At 38.8% G+C, this 22740-nt stretch overlaps 1 protein-coding gene across 1 annotated transcript; it reads right to left on the reverse strand.

Annotated features, from left to right (window-relative positions):
- Window positions 1–166: 166 nt before the first annotated feature.
- On the reverse strand, window positions 167–21363 carry LOC115441520 (phospholipid-transporting ATPase ABCA1). The gene is given in 33 exon segments (XM_037447069.1): window positions 167–1791; window positions 2345–2447; window positions 2521–2712; window positions 4875–4971; window positions 5046–5203; window positions 5282–5443; window positions 5528–5714; window positions 5798–5922; window positions 6001–6119; window positions 6203–6346; window positions 6635–6668; window positions 6731–6856; window positions 7520–7691; window positions 8329–8433; window positions 8587–8796; window positions 9039–9209; window positions 9211–9416; window positions 9561–9664; window positions 9749–9890; window positions 10734–10967; window positions 11057–11138; window positions 11140–11193; window positions 11195–11454; window positions 11572–11704; window positions 11783–11895; window positions 12664–12870; window positions 13408–13587; window positions 14146–14287; window positions 14378–14488; window positions 17297–17541; window positions 18778–18951; window positions 20569–20819; window positions 20954–21363. Coding segments are annotated over 33 exon segments (5133 nt in total). The 5' UTR covers window positions 21163–21363; the 3' UTR covers window positions 167–1610.
- Window positions 21364–22740: the final 1377 nt, after the last annotated feature.

Consider the following 22740-nt stretch of genomic DNA (forward strand, 5'->3'; position numbering starts at 1 on the left):
TCTTTATAGTCAGACCAACCAATTTTGATCTTTTCGCTTTAATTATCTAATTGGAATGTAACTTATGATTTATGAATTTATGATAAATGAAGAATTCTATTATTAAATACATAACAATTCTTCATGAAATAGATTATGTATCATTTTGTAATTATAAAAAAAAAACATATATAACAAATTTTTAACGGCAATTTTACAAATTGTTATTATCACTTTCTAAATGCAAATGCTTAAAAAATTTAAGCATTTGCATTTAGAAAGTACCTTTTAGTACACCGCGACACATACTTAACTACCTACTTTACCAAAAGGGTTTACAATGTTAGTCTAAGATAAAACGTCATTGATGTTAGTTACAATAATCGTTATTGATTGTAACGTGAATATCTATGGTATGATGTACATATAATTGCCACTTTTATTAAAGCATAAATTTTCGAAAAAACTAAATAAATTTAGTACTTCTGAGAAATATACGATTTTTATATCATTATTTATTTTCCGCCTATAAGTATGTTACTGTATGTACAATTCTGAACAACGGTAAATCTTAAGATTTTTCAGTAGGTATAGCCTAGGTCTTACCTTCCTACTTAAATGGTTATAAATAGCCCGAAATGTTATGCATCATCTTTCTTCGAACTTTTACAACCACTTGGTAAATCTTAGGTTTTATCCCAGAGACTCGGTAAATGTCAATTATAAACACACACACTGCGTATGTTCCCATGTTAAAATGTATGTCACTATTTACCATAATTTCATTAGCTTAGGTCAGAACTCGATATACTGTACGAGCCAAGGGAGCGAAGCAAGAATACCGTGGTATCGTCCTGCGAGAGGTACTAATAAATTTTTGCGTGCATTTTGTGGTTAGAATTTTTGTTTTAGTTTTGGCGAAAAAATTCTTCGACGCGTCATAAGAACCAACTGATAAAGTAATTCAAATAAAAAATTAAGAAATAAATGCATTGCGGCGAAAACTAACATTAAACATCCGTTATTGCCAAAAGTAAAAGTCAGAAAAATATATCTTTTATAATCTTTACCTACATTTACCAGCCTATGTTTGTAAATGGTAATCTTAAGTTTTAGTAGTTGCGACCTAGGTAAGATTTACCGATTAAGTAAGGGCTTTTACAGTAACATACCTATATATAGTACTATATACTTACTTTTGACTTTAGCTAAAAATAGACAAAGACCGCGCCGAAAATTTGTTTTGATCTACAATTCTCTATGTTGCGTGCGCTTGCGTTTCTGTTATTGCCACAGTTAATATAAAAAGCGCGATGTTTGCTCAAAGAAAATATTTTTTGTAGTACAATATATTTCTATGATATATACTTAGTATAATTGAGTAGAATATACATAGTACGATACTAGACATCTAGTTCACATTATAACCACAGACTATTTAGAAGACATTAGTAACGTTAACAGAGTATATATGTGAGTATAATTGGTACAACAGGTGGCAACCCTAAGCATACACGCATGCACACTTTAAAGCACAAAACACACACACTCATGCCTGCTCGAAGGTATAGGCGTCACTAGTGCACCGACGTTTCGTTATGAGCATCCCGTCCCATGATGTGAGTCAATCGTCACTCTGCGCTTATTTGTGACTTAGTAAATCTTAAAAATACTTGCTCGAGCGTAGTCTCAGACACCGAGTAATCTCCGATGGGATGAAGCTTTCTAGCTTTTTCCATCACATAGAACACTTGCCACCACGGTAACTCTGTACTCTTTAAGTAATACGTACTCACCCCCAAGTACGATTCACTGGAAATAAAATTGATTTCGTCAACATTTAACATATTTAAAGCGGCATATACTAGTGCACTGTAAATCGGGACAGTTTAATTTAGAATTTTAATAGCATATCTATCCTACTGCTTAGCAAAGCGAATAGAGGATTTGTTTAATAGTCGGCACGACAGGCCATAAGCAGTAGGTAGCTACATAACTTTTTTTTGGAATTACAAAGCTGTCGTTGTACTTATAAGTCATGTATTGAACAATGTTTAACAAAACTTATAAGTCGTTTTAATATTCTCTCATCATTAATGAAAAAAACGATATAATAAAATAACATAGTAAGACCACTGGGCTATATATGTGTTTTCTCTTCTAAAGGAAATTATCTTCTAAAGAAATCCTTAAATAATTCAAAAGGACGTTTAGGTAGTATTTAGTTAGTTGAAACATCCAAGTCTATGTAAGTAAGAAAACGAATGTAGTTGTCCATTGAATAATTTATGGATTAGGATATAGAATGATGTACAAATATCTGGATGTCGTTCTATGTTAACAACAATAAAATTAGTGTACTCACATAAGCCTTGCACCAGTGAAGTTTTCGGTGATGTATTTGTCTATGTTGATAACATTTTCCCCCTTTTGCGGCCCCGAGGAGCACTTTACTATCAATGTATACCCTGGAAACAAAATGTTAGATATTATGTAGGTGATGTCTCTTACAATGGTCCATGGAGTGTATAAAGAACGTACCCTGTGAGAACTTGGTCTTGAGATGCTGCAGCGGGCCGAGGCAGTAGAGCCGGCCGTTGACCATGATGGTGAGCCGCGAGCACAGCGCCTCGCACTCCTCCATGCTGTGTGACGTCAGCACCACGCTGCGGCCCGCCACCGCCGCCTCGTTCACGCACGCCCACACAAGCCGCTTGGACGCAGGGTCCATGCCTGCTCACACACGTACACCGTCACTGTCGACACACACACACACACACGCACACACACACACACACACACACACACACACACACACACACACACGCCCACACCAGCCGCTTGGACGCGGGGTCCATGCCTGCTCACACACGTACACCGTCACTGTCGACACACACACACGCACGCCCACACCAGCCGCTTGGACGCAGGGTTCATGCCTGCTCACACACGTACACCGTCACTGTCGACACACACACACACACACACGCACGCCCACACCAGCCGCTTGGACGCGGGGTCCATGCCTGCTCACACACGTACACCGTCACTGTCGACACACACACACGCACGCCCACACCAGCCGCTTGGACGCAGGGTTCATGCCTGCTCACACACGTACACCGTCACTGTCGACACACACACACACACACACGCACGCCCACACCAGCCGCTTGGACGCGGGGGTCCATGCCTGCTCACACACGTACACCGTCACTGTCGACACACACACACGCACGCCCACACCAGCCGCTTGGACGCAGGGTTCATGCCTGCTCACACACGTACACCGTCACTGTCGACACACACACACACACACACACGCACGCCCACACCAGCCGCTTGGACGCGGGATCCATGCCTGCTCACACACGTACACCGTCACTGTCGACACACACACACGCACGCCCACACCAGCCGCTTGGACGCAGGGTTCATGCCTGCTCACACACATACACCGTCACTGTCGACACACACACACACACATGCACGCCCACACCAGCCGCTTGGACGCAGGGTCCATGCCTGCTCACACACGTACACCGTCACTGTCGACACACACACACGCACGCCCACACCAGCCGCTTGGACGCAGGGTCCATGCCTGCTCACACACGTACACCGTCACTGACGACACACACACACACACGCACGCCCACACCAGCCGCTTGGACGCAGGGTCCATGCCTGCTCACACACGTGCACCGTCACTGTCGACACACACATACACACGCACGCCTATACCAGCCGCTTGGACGCGGGGTCCATGTATGCTCACACACGTACACCGTCACTGACGACACACACACACACACGCACGCCCACACCAGCCGCTTGAACGCGGGGTTCCTTGCCTGCTCACACACGTACACCGTCACTGTCGACACACACACACACACACACGCCCACACCAGCCGCTTGGACGCGGGGTCCATGCCTGCTCACACACGTACACCGTCACTGTCGACACACACACACACACACACACGCCCACACCAGCTGCTTGGACGCGGGGTCCATGCCTGCTCACACACGTACACCGTCACTGTCGACACACACACACACACACGCCCACACCAGCTGCTTGGACGCGGGGTCCATGCCTGCTCACACACGTACACCGTCACTGTCGACACACACACACACACGCCCACACCAGCTGCTTGGACGCGGGGTCCATGCCTGCTCACACACGTACACCGTTACTGTCGACACATACACACACACGCACGCCCACACCAGCTGCTTGGACGCGGGGTCCATGCCTGCTCACACACGTACACCGTCACTGTCGACACACACACACACACGCACGCCCACACCAGCCGCTTGGACGCGGGGTCCATGCCTGCTCACACACGTACACCGTCACTGTCGACACACACACATACACACACACGCCCACACCAGCTGCTTGGACGCGGGGTCCATGCCTGCTCACACACGTACACCGTCACTGTCGATACACACACACACACACACACGCCCACACCAGCTGCTTGGACGCGGGGTCCATGCCTGCTCACACACGTACACCGTCACTGTCGACACACACACACACACGCCCACACCAGCTGCTTGGACGCGGGGTCCATGCCTGCTCACACACGTACACCGTTACTGTCGACACATACACACACGCACGCCCACACCAGCTGCTTGGACGCGGGGTCCATGCCTGCTCACACACGTACACCGTCACTGTCGACACACACACACACACGCACGCCCACACCAGCCGCTTGGACGCGGGGTCCATGCCTGCTCACACACGTACACCGTTACTGTCGACACATACACACACACGCACGCCCACACCAGCTGCTTGGACGCGGGGTCCATGCCTGCTCACACACGTACACTGTCACTGTGGACACACACACACACACACTTACCCGTCGTCGGCTCGTCCAGGAATATCAGCGGCGAGTCGCCGAGCAGTGCGATGGCCGTGCTGATCTTGCGCTTGGTTCCGCCGCTGCACTCGTGCACCTGTCGGACGCGAGGCAAGCGTTATCATTGCACACAGTGGGCACAGGGACACACTGGCACACGCACGATATTACCTTCTTGTCGTAGTGCTTGATGAAGCCCAGCGTGGTGGCGAGTTGCAGCGCCCTGGCGGCACCCACCGCGGCGGGGATGCCTCGCAGCAGGCAGAAGATGCGCAACGTCTCGCGGCCGGTCAGGTTGTCGAACAGCGCGTCGAACTGCGGGCAGTACCCTGCGGCAGTGGGCGCGTGATCAGTCAGTAAGTCAGTACAGTGTACACTTTGGGTGCAGTGCAGTGCAGTGCACTCACCGATGAGCCGGTGCACGTCGCGTACGTGTCCGCGCAAAGAGTATCCTTGCACGAACGCGTCGCCGGCGGAGATGCGCGCGTCGCCGGTGAGCATGCGGAACGTGCTCGTCTTGCCGGCGCCGTTCACGCCCAGCAGCCCGAAGCACTCGCCCTTGCGCACCGCTGCGACACAACGCACACGCAATTCATGAGCCACCCGTCGTCCACACGCAACACACGCCTCACACACACACCGCCATCACTCACCGAACGTGAGCCGGTTCACCGCCAGGAACTGCTTGTAGTACTTGGTGAGGTCCCTGCACACGAGGCTGTGGGTCGCTATCTCCGCTGCAGTGAGCTCGCTCGCCACTCGTCTCTCCGCGGCGACGTCATCGTCCTCATCGTCCACGGCGGCCGGCAGCTCCGACCGGCGAGGAGCCATCCACATCAGCTGGACAACATGACAGTATCTGTAAACCCGTGTCGCTGCGAGTATAACCATATACAATAATAATATCATGTGAGAATTTATACCTTGTTTAATAGCTCGTATTCCTTTATCAGTAGGATGGAAAATGCTACGACACCGACTATCACCATCGTGACCAGGTACCGCACGACTCCAGGCTCCTCCCATGTCAAAAACGAGTTGTCATCAACTGAAGAAGCAGAGACACAGTTAATACAATGCTTTAAGATCAAAACTGATACAATAAATATGGTCTGCATTAGCTTACTACAACATATATCAAGGTTTAGTTTGTGGCACACCGTGAGCCGCGTGCAGTTCTCCAAGTCTAGCTGACTGCACAGACTATCGCACGCGTTCATCCTTACAGAGGACACGATCATTTCTCTGAAATATGAAATACATAATGTCATTGCTAATGGGATATGTTTTTACTATTTCTTAATATATAAATTATTTAAGACTATCACCTGATGCTCCTACTAGCGCAATATATAGGAAAGATAGAGAATGCGTAGTCAAACATTGAAGCAATTGACTCCATGTGCAGAACAGGCATTCGTAAAAGTTCCGTGAACAAAAATGGTATTAAGCCAATAAAAAAAAAATTATACCTATTTTTCTAAATCTATAATAATATTAGTTATAGTAGTGTACTTTATGTATATTAATTTTAATATTTTGTATAAGCAGAATAATATTATTATTTATCTATGACATTAAAACCAAAATTGTATGTAAAATCCTTGTACCTTTATGTTTAAGTCAAATCTAATTGATATGTGATGATTCAACAAAGCAACAGACAAGGCATGGAAATACACCAACCCTTAACTCTCTAAGGTAGTTGAATTAAGATTCAAATTTCACGTAAAATTATCTTACGTAGTACATACGGTTACACTAAAGTAAACAACATAGAGCTTTGGGCGATCCCTGTTTATAATTATCACAAATATTTGTACAGTTCATTTACTTTATAATTTATAAACACTTACCGGTAAAAATGTTAACAAACACCATTTTGACAAACCCTGCCGCTACTTCGACGAAGCAAAAGGAAGCCAGATAATGAATTGGTATAATCGCAAAAGAAAATGTCGTCAGCACCAACATGACTCTACCTGCAAAAACAAGCAAAATATTGTCATGTTTCTAGTCTCCACTTAGTTTTATTATTGTATGACGATGATGGAACAATAATTTGCAGTATACAGGGCGGAATAACCGCTGTAGCTACAGAAAAACCTTCTTAAGACACTGACCATTATTTTTAAAGATAATAAGATCTGCATTCACAGATTTTGAAAAATATCTACAGTCAACAAAAAAATTGGCAGTTTATGTAAAATAAAATTTGATACCCATCTTGTTATTTTTAGAATAAATAAACTCTTTAGGACTATTTACGATTTGAATGCTTTTGTGGCCACAAAATTTTAAAAAAATCTTTATCCATTTTGTAGGAAATAAAAGATTGTATTCAAGGTCGAAAAATTTATAAAATCGACTAGTGACGTACTTATTGCTTCGTCTCGAAAATCCACCTATACCTATATCTACAATCGTGTATGATGAGTTAAAAACTCAGCGGTATTATGCTGTGAGACCAGCCAGACTAATAGTGATGACACCTAGTTACTCTAATAAACTACCGGACAAAAAACAACAACAATAAAACATACGATTCTCACAAATTTAAATGAGTGTTGAAAAATTGAAAAATAATATCGACGTTGTTTATTAGTAAGTATCTCACTTCTATTTATACATAAAAAATTGCTTACCAAGTTCATCAAATGTAGAGACAGATGGCTCCTGAAAGCATGCGATGGTGCCTATGATGCAGAGGAATACTACGAACATCCAGAGCCAGTCCCAGGCGAGCGCCGCGCCCCACAGCACGGCGGGCCGCAGCCCCGACACACGCTGTAGAAGCTTCGCACCACTCGTGCGTTCCTAGTAATCAATCCATTCATCATTATTTATGTCAATAAACTGACACAATATTAATTCATTTTCGATCTGATATTGAGAATAAAAAAATTATTATTATAATTTGAAAACATATTATCAAAATAAGATTATTTTAATGGGTCCATTATTGAAATCGATCGAAGAACAGTTGGGATTTATTGAAATCTGCTATAAGTAAGTAGTCTAATAGTTTTATAGTGTTAACTGCAATATTTTACAAATTATTTATAGTTTGCATTTAATTTTTAAATGGCGGCCTGCATCAGCTGCGTCCAATATTGTGATTGTTATAAAACTGATATTTCTTAGCAAATGAATTTTAGAACTAATAATCGGCAAATCCATCTTACCACCGGAATAGACCATGCAAATTAACACACTTAGATACTTCTCGTGACCTCGTCTTTTCACGACAACACTTCCAAGTAGGCGAAAACGAAAATAAAAATATTATTAACCTTTTATTACACGAAAGTCGAAGTTGTATTTGATAGTTTGTTATTTTTCAAATGTTATGGATTATGAAGTTAAAGTAACGGATTTTTGCAATTGCGTCATTGTTATTCTATAGGTGCGACATATTGTGTAGGCATTATCATGCATTAGTGACAACACTTACCTTAATAATGAAGAGTACTATAACTGAGCTCACAACGCCTATGCAAAATGCTAAATTGAACGACAGCACATGGCTTAAACTTCCGCCAGTCTCCATAATCTCCACCTGAGGAACAAAATAATAAGTTCAACTTAAAATTAAATAATTATGTATGGCAACATATTTTATTATACATAATGAAAATTCCACATAGATTCTATCAATACATGTAATCCTTTTGAGAATTGCTATTGAATAAGGAGTAGATTTAATATTTACCATATTATTCACAGAGTACGGTAAAGGGTGATTGACAAATTTTAACGACGTGCCAGGTGAGAGAGCAGATATTATTGCATTGTCGACGAGCGCAAGCGCAGTGGCGCAGTCGTGGTAGCCGTAGTTGCTGAACCACGCGGTGACGTTATCGCGGCCGAACGTCGCGCCCACCAGCGCCTCGTAACGCACCCGAGATGACTCCGTTTCGCTCTGCAATTATTTATATTTAAGTATTTGCTCTCTTAAATATAAGGTAAATACACTTATTCAGACATGTGCTTCAAACGATATGACTGATTATTCACAACCGCCTGCTGATTTCAGATGTTGCTGGAAGATTTTTGTGCCACAAAAATATTTTCATGCTTGCAAAATCGCCAGTACAAACAAATGTATAAGTGAGAGAACAAGATAAATGCGACGTATATTGCCAATTGAATTGTGATACCAACCAATTTCAAATAGAATTTTTCAATATCCATCGCTCCTACATCCGTGAGAGTCATGCTCGGTATTGTCGACGTTTTGAAGTAATCTTTGTAAGCGATCAGTGCCCTTGCTGCGAGGCTGCCGTCGGTGAGATTATGTGCTTGGGATATTATTGTTTGCGTTTTATGGTATCCCCTCCAAGCTAAGTTCTAAAGGCGGTAGATCAGATAAGAACTTCCATGATGTTGATATTATCATTGCAATTGTTACGTTTATAGCTGCCCATGTCACTTGAATTAAGCTAATGCCTTTGCTTCTCGCAGTATTGTAAGCAAGTTTCAGAAATGTAGCTTTTATATGATTTTCCAGCAATGTGAGACCGCTAACTTCTTGATCAGGGCCTGTAAAGTGACACCAAGATTATTGTCTAGTCCTATAATTATATTATGTATGATATTTCTTTTTCCAATGGTCGTGAGACATGACATAATATTTACTAGGGCTATGGGCGGGCATGGTATAAAAATAAACTTGGCATAACTAACCAACACAATAACCACGTTGCGTGTCGTCGCACAAAGGAGAAAAGTTAAGATTGGCTTCATAATTATGTTCTTCTTCTATGTCGTTTCTATTTTCCGCTCCAGCTCTAAAACCAATTTAAGATCATAAAGGCTAAATACATAATAGCCTGAAGTAATGATTAGTTCCAATTATAACAAAAAGACTTTACTTCATAAACACTTCTTCCAGACTAGTAACAGATAGACCGTAACTCGATACGTGGAATTTTTCTTTTTTTCCTTCGAATTCTCGAAGCATATCAGGAAAATTGCTCACATTTTCTTTAGGGAATATATAGGTCAACTCACACCCTGAAAGTCATTAAAATTTACAATTAAACTCATAATTACATAAATAAATACACCGATGTATAATTAATGGAGATTAGCAAAATACTCTGGAATTTAATTGTTGGCAGTTGGTATAGGTTTTAACACGTCATTCGCTGCCGGCCGTGGTCGCTTCCATAATCGGCAGCCCGAGGTCTTGGCGTGCGATGGCACACTTCTGTGAGGTGGTCATTTTGCAGAAGGAGGGTGCCGAGAGGGATCGGGATAGGGAGGATCCCTCCCGCCGCCAGAAGAGACGTAGGATGCGCCGGGTGGACGACTGACCGGCGTCTCCCGCCCTGTGGATTGGGGGACGTTCTTCGGGAAGCGGAGCTCTCTGAACCCCCCGAATCTCCCTCCCCCACACCACAGGAGACGGGCCGCACCAGGCGGCACCACGCAGGGGCGGTTGCAGACGTAGACTTAGACATTTCGGTCAGAGGAATCCCGCAGTCGTCCCTAACGCGCCGGAAAGGACTACCGTGGAGTTTTATCTGGTATGCCATGTGTTGTGTATAGGTTAGGGACGCAGCCTGGCGGTCGCTCGAAGGTCAACATTAAATCCGGGTGGCTCAACGCTGGGTCTTTAGGCACAGTGACCCCAACATAACCGCTCAGTCGTCTTCGGTTTCAGCTTCTTTTTTTGCTCAAGGTTCTGGTGAAAGCCGATTAATCGTTGTCGGCTTCGGCCAGAGCGGACACAGAATCGGGCATTAGGTACAGAGGATTTTAACGCAGCCGCCGCCACGTGCATAAGCTAGTACATAATAAGAATAATAGATTGCAATCTCTTATTATGTAATTCATAATGCCATAGACACGTACCTATGTCGGAATTTATCTTAACTTTGGGTACGTGAGACTTGAAAAACCTGGTGACATCATCGACTGGGCAGCCGTCGTCCTTGACAACGGTGAGCTTGTAGCCGACCCCGTAGTGCCGCTTGAGGAAGTAGGGCGTGCCGACGCACTGCAGCCGGCCGCCCGCCATGATGGCGATGCGGTCCGCCAGCACGTCCGCCTCGTCCATGAAGTGCGTGGTGAGGATCATGGTGCGTCCTGCGGGCGTGGGCGCGTGTAGTGAGTGTACAGTGTGCGGGCAGTGTGCAGTGTGTGGCGCGTGTCGCGTGCGGAGTGCGGTACGGTACCTCTCTTCTCCTTCTGCAGCAGGTCCCAGAGCGCGCGGCGCGCGGCGGGGTCGAGCCCCGAGGTGGGCTCGTCCAGCAACACTCACGCGCGACGCGCCGCACATGGCGCAGCCCACCGACAGCCGCCGCTTCTGCCCGACCCGACAGCGTCGACGACAACGCGTCTCGCTTCTCCTCTAACTCTAGCACCTTTATGAAGTGATCCACTTCAGCGCGGATCTTGTTCTGCGGCACGCCCTTGAGCTTCGCGTAGAACACGATGTGCTCGGCCACGGTGAGGTCCGGAAACAGCACGTTGTGTTGCGGACAGATGCCCACCGAGCGTCGCGCCAGCTCCGTCTCACTCACTATGTTGTACCCGTTTATGGTCACCGAACCCGACGTCGGAGGTACCATGCCTGTTCAAGACAAATAAAGCTATGATATAATTTTTCACTGTTGCACATTATATTAATTGACAGCTTGATCTTTTTGTCATTTTAATTGAGAATATAAATAAAGATAGTTTATTGTACCTGTTAACATCGACATAGTAGTAGTTTTACCCGCCCCGTTATGACCCAGGAGTACAGTTATCTCGTTCTCGTATAATCGAAGATTCATATTATCTACAGCTTTTTTACCACCTTTGTATAGTTTCGTAAGATTCTGCAATACGTTAAATAAATTTAGGGGTCGGCTTAGTTTTCAAAAATATTGTAATTTATTACCGAATATTGAGCTTACTTGTATGTTAACGCCTATAGGCACACCTGCTGGTTCCTCCTCATGGACGACTTTTAAAAGCGAATCATTATATTCTAGGTTATCATCAACTATGCACTTTTTTTCGTTTATTTCTACAAGTAAATAAGTTATTATAATATTTAAGTAACGCATTTAATACTCTGAGTATAAAATAATCAGTGGAGCGGTCCGGCGTGTTAAATTTTAAAATTAAGTATTACAAGACTAAAAGTTTTTATTAAAAGTTACGTCATCCAATGAGTAAAAAACTTCAAGGAAATCTATCATAATTTACAAGGCTACTGCTTATATGAGTAACCTGTTTGTACATGGGAATCCATTTAGGTAGGTATAACTGACGCTTTTGTTTCTGCAGCTAAGCAGTAGTCTGCACTGCGCCAGTGCCGTTATATACCGGTTTTTAGGTCAGTGTCACCAATTTATTCGTTATAATAACGACTGTTACAGTTCGAAGCGGTCATAGAGTTCACATCGGTTCGAAACCATATAAATAAATTATAATAACAGACCTACATATTATGATCTAGCTGTTGGTAATCTCCACCTCGTCATGTTTGTCCATGCTTATTAGATTAATCGTTACATCTACTATAAGTAGCAATTACCATTAATAATAAATCTTTATTTATTGCACATAGTTTTATTGCGTGCGCACGACACCGCTCAAGATCATAGGTTCGAATATCGAATCTAGAAAAGTGATATTGGTTTTTTCATGCAGAGTTTAAAATCTTTGCCCGATATAGCTATAGGCTCATTTTCTCTATCACATCATAGGAAGAAACATACAGGCGAAAAGTTGTTGCCTTGGTTGCACTTGTGCCTAACTCGTCTGACATAAAGGCGTATTAATGCCTTACCTGATACATTATTGCATATCCAGAAACTCTTTGTAAAAGGGAAGTACCAAGGTAATGGCACTCCATACATCCCCGGCCGTATTTTCTCGACGTATAAGGCGATACTAATGTAGAGCACAATATCTACGATGATCATAATAACAACATGGCCTGGAAGAAGCTCATCATGGTACGACACCGGCTCAAAAAATTCACCCCATTGTAAACCTGTATATGAAAATACACACGTATACAACCTGCCATGTTGGAATAGACAAACATAAAATTTATAATAATTTTCTTTTAGCATTATTTATATGGATTAAAAATCAGCGGTATTATAATGTTATTTAAAACAGTAGAGCCATGGTATACATATGTTAGATGTAGCGAGAAAGGTCCTTAAGATATACTGTGTTACATATGCGACATAAAATGACAGCCTGCCGTTATCTTTCGTAAGATGAATGGGCATTATGACGACCTAAACAATTATCTTGGCTTATTCTCTACATTAGAGTAGTCTTTTTGTTTAGATTTATTAGTGACAAAGATAATGCGTTTTATCCCCGCTAACAAAGAATAAAATAAAAGAAAGTTCCTAGGTCCCAGACCCCGAACCGGATAATGATACTGCTTTTTCTATTCAGTATCAGGCCGGAGTCTAGAATTTATACCTGTGCCTACCCGTTCAGGGTAAAGGCGTGACGGGTGTTTTTTTGTTTAAGTACCTAATTGCCCCGTACTAAAATAATATATACTAACCTTTAGATGCTCCTTCGGCGACAATAAGCATGCGAAACGCATACCCTATTGCAGTATTTGATAATAAACTGATAACCAACTTAGTTCGCGAGCTAACATTGTCATGTATCATTTGTGTGAACATAAAAACAGCAAACGTGCCAAACCAAATCAACGCCATCACAGAAGCTGCAGTACTAGCTGGAATTAAAAGAATATTAATAAATGAAGGGCCATGAAAATATGACAATTTATTATAATTTACATAGTTTCATGTAATAAGATTGTATTAGGCCGATGAATGATCATTATATTTTTTTATATAATATAGATCATATGCACAAGGTAAATAGTTCCCATAGAAAATATTTATTGTGTTTAAACACTGCATGCTGCACAATTACATAATTTTGTATCGATATTAGTGTCGATATAAAATTTCAAATGGTCACATACATACGCACTATCAAGCCTCCATATTATAGGGATATGGATAGGCAGAGACTATGGATTGTCATTTCACTCAATTCTGGCACATTTCTTTCACTCTCTCTACCTTCAATAAAATTCTAATGGATTCCCGCCGGTTCAGGATACTTCTGCCTCGCCCCTAACCAAGAATGGTAGATATTTGATATTCAATGGTGCAGTGCGTTCGACTCCTACCGTATTTTCCATTCACGCTTGCCGAATATATACTCTTGTTACTCTTCTATAATCCATCTTCGCCACATATAGTAAGTCAATTTGTATGCCTACCTTTCGAGAAAAATACGCTGACCATGAAGGAAAACGCGAGCGAAACGATTATAAACAGCGTCATCAGAAACAGAAGCACTGTCCATGGTGTAAAAGTAAATACTGCAAAACCTTCACCATTTGCAGTATACCGTAATGGGATCTGAAAAAATCATACATATCAGAATATTCATTAATTTTATTAAAATTATGTGGATTATAACAACAAGCAATAAATACTTTGTGAACTTACTTTGTACAGAATTACTATTATAACAACCGTTACGAACAGGAATGAAAATTGTTTTATAAACCACGTTACCCAGTGCAACCACGAAGGAAGTCCCATTATAGCCATAGTTTCCTGAAAATTTATTTGTACTTAATATTCATAGAGGGCATCATCAAATCATAACTACATACTCGAATGTAGCATCAATAGGTAGACATCGATACAAATGTAATAAAAATGTAAAGTTACATGTAGGGGTCGCACGATAACTGATGACCAAATAATTAATTATTCCCTAGTATTTTATTCCGTAAGTGGTCAAGAGGAAGTCTTTAAAACTCTGTTTAGTAAAAATGATAAATAAATAAAACCCAAGGACACTAAATAAATATTCGAGTACTTTAGTAACATAACACAAGTCGACAAAAAAAAAAAATTTTTTGTGTTTCTGTTCTAATGCTTGAATTCTGATTCCAAACATCGAAAAACACTCGGATATCCATTTTTAACTCTTAAAGTTTGCTTTTGTCTGATTTATGTTGATAAGTACGTTTTGAAGATTTTAATTGATTCTTATGAGCAATAAGCGGTAGCACTTTGATCATTTTAATTGCAAATTGTGAATTATGTCTGAACGGCAGTAGTGAGTATTTACTAGTCTATTACTATTTAAAAAAAAGTATATTTGAGTTGTAACAACCGACTTTTATGTCGTACTTGGTTAGAAAATGGCACCAAGAAAGTGTAAACAGGATGTTGATTAATTCTGTTTTATTTGCGGTGAATTTATTAAAGTAAGAAGCAAAAAATTTGCTTTGGCAACGATTTTGAAGTATTGCGAAACCTATGAGGCTTATTATGACCTCAAAATACGGAATCAAGATAAAAAATGGGTGCCTCACGGTGCTTGTGTTAATTTCAAATTGGAAAATATAATGTAAAAGTGAAAGCGATAGTAGAGACTAAATAAATATTAATACCTACCGTTACATATAAAGTTAGGGCTAATAAAGCAATCTGTGTAAGCTCTAGATCATAATTCTGAAGCTATTGAATATTTAAAGAGATTTTTTCCCAAATTATCTGAAGCTAAAGTTAAAACTGGTATTTTCGTTGGACCAAAAATAAAATAAAAACTGAGCAGCGATGATTTCACAAAATTCCTTATTGCTCATGAAAAATAATCCTGGAAGCGTCTGAAAGCAGTAGTCAATTGTTTTTTTTGGAAATCACAGTGTCGACAATTATGAAGAGTTCATTGAAACTATGCTTGAAAGTTTTAAATTGATGGGCTGCAGAATGTCCCATAAACTTCATATGCTACATGCTCACCTGGACAAATTTAAAGATAATATGGGTGCCTATTCAGGGAGAACGTTTTTACCAAGATGTGATGGACTTTGAACGACATTACCAAGGGCAGTACAACGAGAGTATGATGGGAGATTACATTTGGGGATTAATACGCACACAAACATAAAAGATCCATTAAAAAAAAAACATTTTTGAACATGATTTTTTGTTATTTTCTATTTGTTTGCTATTATTAGTCATAATTCTTGTATACAAAAGACTTTGATGTTCAATAAAAACTTTTTTTTTTAAATTTTAAATAAAATTACAAAGAAAGTATAAAAATTTGTATGTGTTTTATGAAACTCAGTAAAATTGCTCTAGTTTCTACAAAAGCAAACTTTGATCGGAACAATTATTTTTTTATTTATTTGTAACATAGGAGAAACCAATATTTCATATTCAGGAGCCAGACTCAAAAATCGTGTTGACCGGTGTAATTCACGTGGCGAGAATTGAACTTCACGCCAAAGATGTCAAAGATGGCTAATAGCGCCAGGAGCGGATGCTGCGCTGGTATATTAAAATATTCTTTCATATAAGTATAATGCCCTTTTTTATTGGACATTGAAAATTTGATATCACGAATCATAATATTTTTTTCAGTGACTTAAATTCATTTCTAAAATTTCTCTTTCGTTCTTTTCTCTAGAGGAACATTTTCACAACTCAATGATTTATGCTCATCTAAGTATATGTGACTTTTATCATTCGCATTTTATTAGTCTTTTTACAACAATAATGATTTTAAAACAATAACATAAAAATGCAAAATATACTTAAAAACTTTTTAACTAAAAATTATATCAGCTTCAAAAATAGTAAAAGGAAAAAAAAATAACATTACCTACGTACTGGTTAGCAATTTTGGAGTCATTGACTAATTAATATTGCTAGGTAAGCTAGATAAATACATGAACAAATGTACGAAAAAAAAATGTTTAATATAACGAAACAAAAAAATACAGACGAATTAAGAACGTCCTCTTTTTTTTTAAGTCAGTTAAAAAGTATAATACGATAAAGAAACGACATTTGATTTTAATTTGCTTTATAAATGTATGCATTAAAATTCAAGGTAAGTCTAATTTTGATTGCGATTGCGTAACATGATGCAGTCTCATGAAATTGCAGACACTAGGTATCTAAACAGATAAAATAAATTTTTAGTCACAATTGAAATAATATCGATCCTGGATCAATGGAATCGTAATATAAGTATGTTTTAATCATAACGTTTGTTTTGATGAGGACTTGTTACTAGATAATTTATATATTTTAGCTTTTATTACATAGTTACATGTAGATAAACACATATTATGACGCCATTATTAAATACCAAAAAGATAATATATTTTCCTATTTAATGAATAATATTCAACCGAGACGACGCGACGGTGTCTCCTTTGCTTCTCGTCATGTTTAAATAAATTATGATATTATACATAAAATAAGTAAGTATATTTTATTTTTATGACCCTTGGAAGCTATATTAGAGGTTCAAGCTCCTTTAATATTAATTAATTGTATGATATGTACATTAGTAACGCGACATATAATTGCTTTTAATAACATTGAGAAAGGTACCTTTAGTTGTAACTCTTTTTCCATAGTTATACCCTTCACAGTATTCATAAAAGTGTAAGCAAAGCCCATCATAAATATTATCGCCACAAATCTCTCCAGAACAACCAACAGTGTATCTTCTCTGGATGCAAGTTGAGGTAATCGTTGGAGGTATACATTAGTATCCAGAGTTTTGCCTGTTTTTTGCTTTATGATATTTTTAGAGAGTGCATGCTGAATAGCAAGAAACATTTCTTGTGAATATCCTGAAAATAATTGTTAACACTAATTAATAATTATGAAAGGTACCTTTGAGTATTTGCTTTATCTATCTATATACTTATAATAAATCTGTAGAGGTCAATTCTGTACATTAAATATATTTCCAAAATAACTATCAGGGGGTGATTAGGGATCGATACTGATGGCAAAAATGCAATTAGTAAAATTTTTGTCTGTCTGTCTGTATAACCGGTATAGAAACAAAAACTACTCGACGGATTTTAACGAAACTTGGTACAATTATTTGTCATACTCCTGTGCTGGTTATAGTATACTTTTCATCAAGCTACAATTAAAAGGAGCAGAGCAGTGAAGGGAAATGTTGGGAAAACGGGAGAAGTTACTCCATTTTTAAGCTTCCGTCGCGTGTGCAACCATAATGGTTAAAGCTACACAGAAATCATGTATGACGGAAATGTTCTCCTTAAAATTATGTAAAAAATATCCCACGACAGCATATGTCTATCTTTTATGGTTGACTCACAATAACACGTGTAACTCCCGATAGCTTAGCAGTTCGAAGCTTTCTCATTATATTTGTCTACTCTTACGTTTATAACACTCTCAGTCATCCCTAATTAAAAAGTTAACATTATTAAATATTCCATAAAAAAGAATCATAGAAATCGGTATAGAAACACCAAAGTTATACATTAAATACGCTAATAATAAGCCATCATGCGTGAATACTGAATCATGCTAAAAGGATTATTTTTGTATATAGGTATATAAGGTCGCGAACGCACAGGCAGGCGGCTTGCTTGGCACCTAGAGGCTAGCGAATCACCTAGCGAGTAGCTTCTTAAAACGAACATTCTCGAACGTTCGCGACCGGCTCCATTTTTGAAGTCCGAAATCCACGCGGGCGAAGCTGCGGGCGGAAGCTAGTTCTAAATATATTAAAAAAACGTTCTTTAATGCGAGACAGCTTGAAACCATATATTCAACTTAGAGAATACATAGAGCTTTACTAGTACTGTAAGCATATTTAGAAAATTACATATATTTGTAAAGAAAATACCAGAAAATCATCTGTCATCATGCGTGTACGCAGTTGCTATCCAGATTTCTGTATTAACATTTAATAACCAGCTTACCTGAATATGGTTACGGGTAATCTCATGGCTCTTTTTTAAAATGTTTTTAACAAAGTTAAACTTCCGAACCTTTCCTAAAATATTTTATAATACTTACCTACTTAATAAATAAATTAACTATACCTGGAGATCGTCCTCCGTATATATCTTTTAGTTCCCTGGGTCCCGCTTGCGGAAACAGAGGGAATAATAGATTTGTTCTCCAACTAGACAGTAGTGGATGATCGAGTGATGGGTTGCGCATAGTGGCTGGGAACCTTAGAGTTATTTTAATGTCATTAGGCCAAGATGTGGCATCTGAAACATGTTAAAAATACATTTAGAGTCAAAAGTAAAATAAAAGATGCTGACGTAAAAGCTCGTTTGTTTTATTAAAAGTTATCGAATATATTCTTATATTTTATGCAAATAAATCTTATAAAATTGTATTTCATTTTTTTTTACTAATTTACATAATAAACTCCATAGAATATAGAACCAGTTTTATAGTACCTAACTTATGTCGCAGATATTATTTTCAGCCTTAATTAAAATATTAATTTGAACATGTATGTAACATATTATATTTATTAAATTTATAATTAAGACTACTATTGGTTCGCTGGCTCTTTTCAGTTTCAACACAACTTTCTCTTATTCCCCCTGGAGTAGTAAAGTAAAATCTATTTAAAGACTCTATCGTATATTCAACAAAAGAGTATATGTTTGTATTTCAATATTGGATTTCTGTGGGGCAAATAGTTAAAGAACCAAAATGACAATTAACCTTTTATTAGCAACGATTAAAGCTCTAAAAATAAGTTTATTTCGATGGTAAATTAATTGATATTTTCCCCACTGTAATTCCTTCTGGATTATATGAGTTAGGTATTTAATAACTTGTTTATCTTTTAGATTAGCTAATCTCGTTTAAGTTATTTATCTTATAAATTTGATAATCATTACATTTATTCACCTAGTTGAATTATTTTTCTTTTTTCCGTAGAATAATAACCGTTTTTTCTTTTGACTTACTAATAACTTCTCATGCTACGAATGATACGAATAATACACTTGTGTATAAATATACTTTTCAGTTATTGAAAGTAAAGTAACATTACAATCATCTATAGTATTATATAAAACTGGAGAGTGAGTTGTATAGACCATTTATCGTCGAAGGCAATATACTGTCTCGCTATGACCAATAGGACTATCAATAAAAATGCTGCAGAACGGGGGAAAATTTATTCGTTTTGAGAACTTCCGATGCATGCTCTTCACTTAAAGTTACGCAACAATCATGTATGACGAAATTGTTCCTCTTAAAAAGATCTAAAAAATCGATTATAATACAATGTCCTCCCCCGATCTGTTTGCCTTTCAGACCGTGATAAGTTCATAGGTACTAGCGGGACTTTTATCCTGAAAAACTCCTTTACGTAGGCGAAGCCGCAAGCAAAAGCTAGTTATGTAATAAAGTTTGTTGATTTCAATTTTTATAATTTGTCTTGTACCTACTATGTTTTGTGACATTTATCAGTTGGGTAAGACCTGAGTTGTAGCGGGGCGCTTGGGGCGGTATCCAAGGCGCCTTTCTATAATCGTAAAGCTAATGACAATAAGAAATAACGTATCTATGCGATAAGTCTGTCGCTAGGATATGACAATCCTATATTTTTGTTTTATATTTGCATAAACGATTGTGGAAAAGCGTCTTGGATTTACGAACTTAATCCGTGACAATTGTGATTCAAAATTTTACAGATTATTATTATTATTATTTATATTATAACAGACAAGAGGAATCCATCTTCGTGCATGATAGATAGGTCAAAGTTCCACGTAAACCTTTTTCTTAGTTATTAGTGCTAAATTGCATAATATTATAAAATATACTGTTTAAATTTGAAATTAATATTGTTATTTACTTACTAGTCATTTTGTCATCAAATTGAATTCCTACAAGAATTCGATTCATGACATGTGGTTTGGTCAGAGCTGCCTCCATATCTTTTGCGTTCTTAAATCCAATGGGTCTATGTTGAGAATTCATGTCAACAAAAATAGCAGCCAATATACCAAAATTATCGTCAGCTATAATCGAAAATGTATTTGCTACTGCTTTCCTTGTAAGAGAATTTTCAGGGGAAAAGGCTAATGTCATGTCAGACCTATACTCCCCACTACAAAACAATAAAATAAAATAATTATACTTCAATTTGCATCATTGGTAGGCAGTTTTATAAAAATAATATAAATATTTTTTATTACTAATATGTTGGACATAAATAGTGAAAATGTTAAAAATTTTACTTACTTTAGTTCAGAAATATTAAAGTAAGTTGGGGAAAAGGGTGGATAGCTTTGCATTGCTAAAGATTTAGGAGCCACTAGACATCTTATGCAAATTAAAAATATTGATAATATCACAGGAGACAATATTTCAAATAATGTTTGCCATTTATGCCTCTTCTGAACAACAAAATTCTTCCAAAGAAGAAGTTTTAACTTGTTAATAGATGACATTTTTTATTTCAACAAAATAATTTTAAATCACTACAAAACACAAACACAAACAACGATACAAATTACGAGATTTTTTACGAGATTTCGATACGAGATTTCAATGAAAAAATATGAATTTTGCAACATTGGTATTATTAGTAAAGAAAGTACACAGTATCAAAACACTATACAGTAATACTCCTAATAAGACTGACTTCACTTAGCTCAGGTTGAGTACTAAACGGTTAACAGAATGCTGGTCGAATCACTTGAGTCGCCAGTGAATGATATTTAAAAAATAAATTCATACAGAAAGAAACCGTCTGGCAAAATTCGTCATTAATTGACATCTTTATTTGTATAGATATACGGTTCAAATTAAATTAACTATGCTGAACGAATAATACGTTTGGGTCTCGACAAATCGCTGGCTTATTATTATAAGGTCCTATGACCATTTCGGAAAAATTGTATTTAAAATTTTCATGTTCGTAATAATTATTAAAGACATACTTAAAAATATGGCGAAAAATGCGTATAATAAAAACTTAAGAACATGTTTTCTACGTGTGTGTTCATTTGTTCTACAAGAATTTCTGCACTACGGTCATACACTTGGGAGCTGAATTAAAAGATGGCTGCAAAAATGGGGCGCGAAAAAAATTTTCGGCCGGGGCATCCAGATAACCTCTCGTCCATTGGGACATCCTCGGGTGGCAAAAACCCACTCTAAGGGGTTGCCTACCACTAAAAATGTACACAATTTATCTCTTAAACGCTAAAAGATCATATCACCAAGTTCACAAAAATCGTTTTATTATTACTATGTATACTTATTAAGTAGATTCCTAAGTCATGCAATATTTTAATTTATGCTTTATTTAAAATTATTTATTTTTAACAGACCTAATACATAGATGTTCGCGAAATTAATTATATATTTTGGCCTTGCTCATTTAAGTAGATGCAATCTTCTTCATGCCTGCATGACTGCCTGGATGCTCATCCATTGTAATTAAATGAATGCCTTGTGGAGAAGGAGCTATAATTTGTGAATGAGCACTAGTAGAGTAGTACTCGCACGCATCTCGCACTCATATGTATGTACGAAATCTATTAAAATTTCGTCGTCCTCGCTGCTCCAGTTGGAGCTGGAACTCATTTCGTTAGTCGTCCGGTCAAAACAATACAAAAATGGATTCACCGCTATCGAGAAAAACGTTCAAGAAACTATTCGACACCGACAAGACGACCGTCATGCAAATGGCGGTACCGCTTTTTGACGTTACGGTGTCAAATACCGTTCTCTAGGAAACCACGACATTTGGCTCAGAACATTTGGTTTATATGATCAACGTTCTAGTGACGTCATTCACCGCTGTATTTCTGCCGCTTTATGACCGTACCGCTGTTTTAGGAAACCAGAGCTTAAAACCCTACATGTCACTAATAAACTAATAGGTAATTAAAAATCAACCACAATGTCAAGATTGTGCCAATTATTATCATCATCATCTACATCAGCCCGTTGCAGTCCACTGCTTGACATAGACCTCTCTCAAGGTACGCCATAGAGCCCGGTCTGCTGCTCTTCTACTA

Source organism: Manduca sexta, unplaced genomic scaffold, assembly GCF_014839805.1.
Source record: "Manduca sexta isolate Smith_Timp_Sample1 unplaced genomic scaffold, JHU_Msex_v1.0 HiC_scaffold_57, whole genome shotgun sequence".
NCBI classification, from domain to species: domain Eukaryota; kingdom Metazoa; phylum Arthropoda; class Insecta; order Lepidoptera; family Sphingidae; genus Manduca; species Manduca sexta.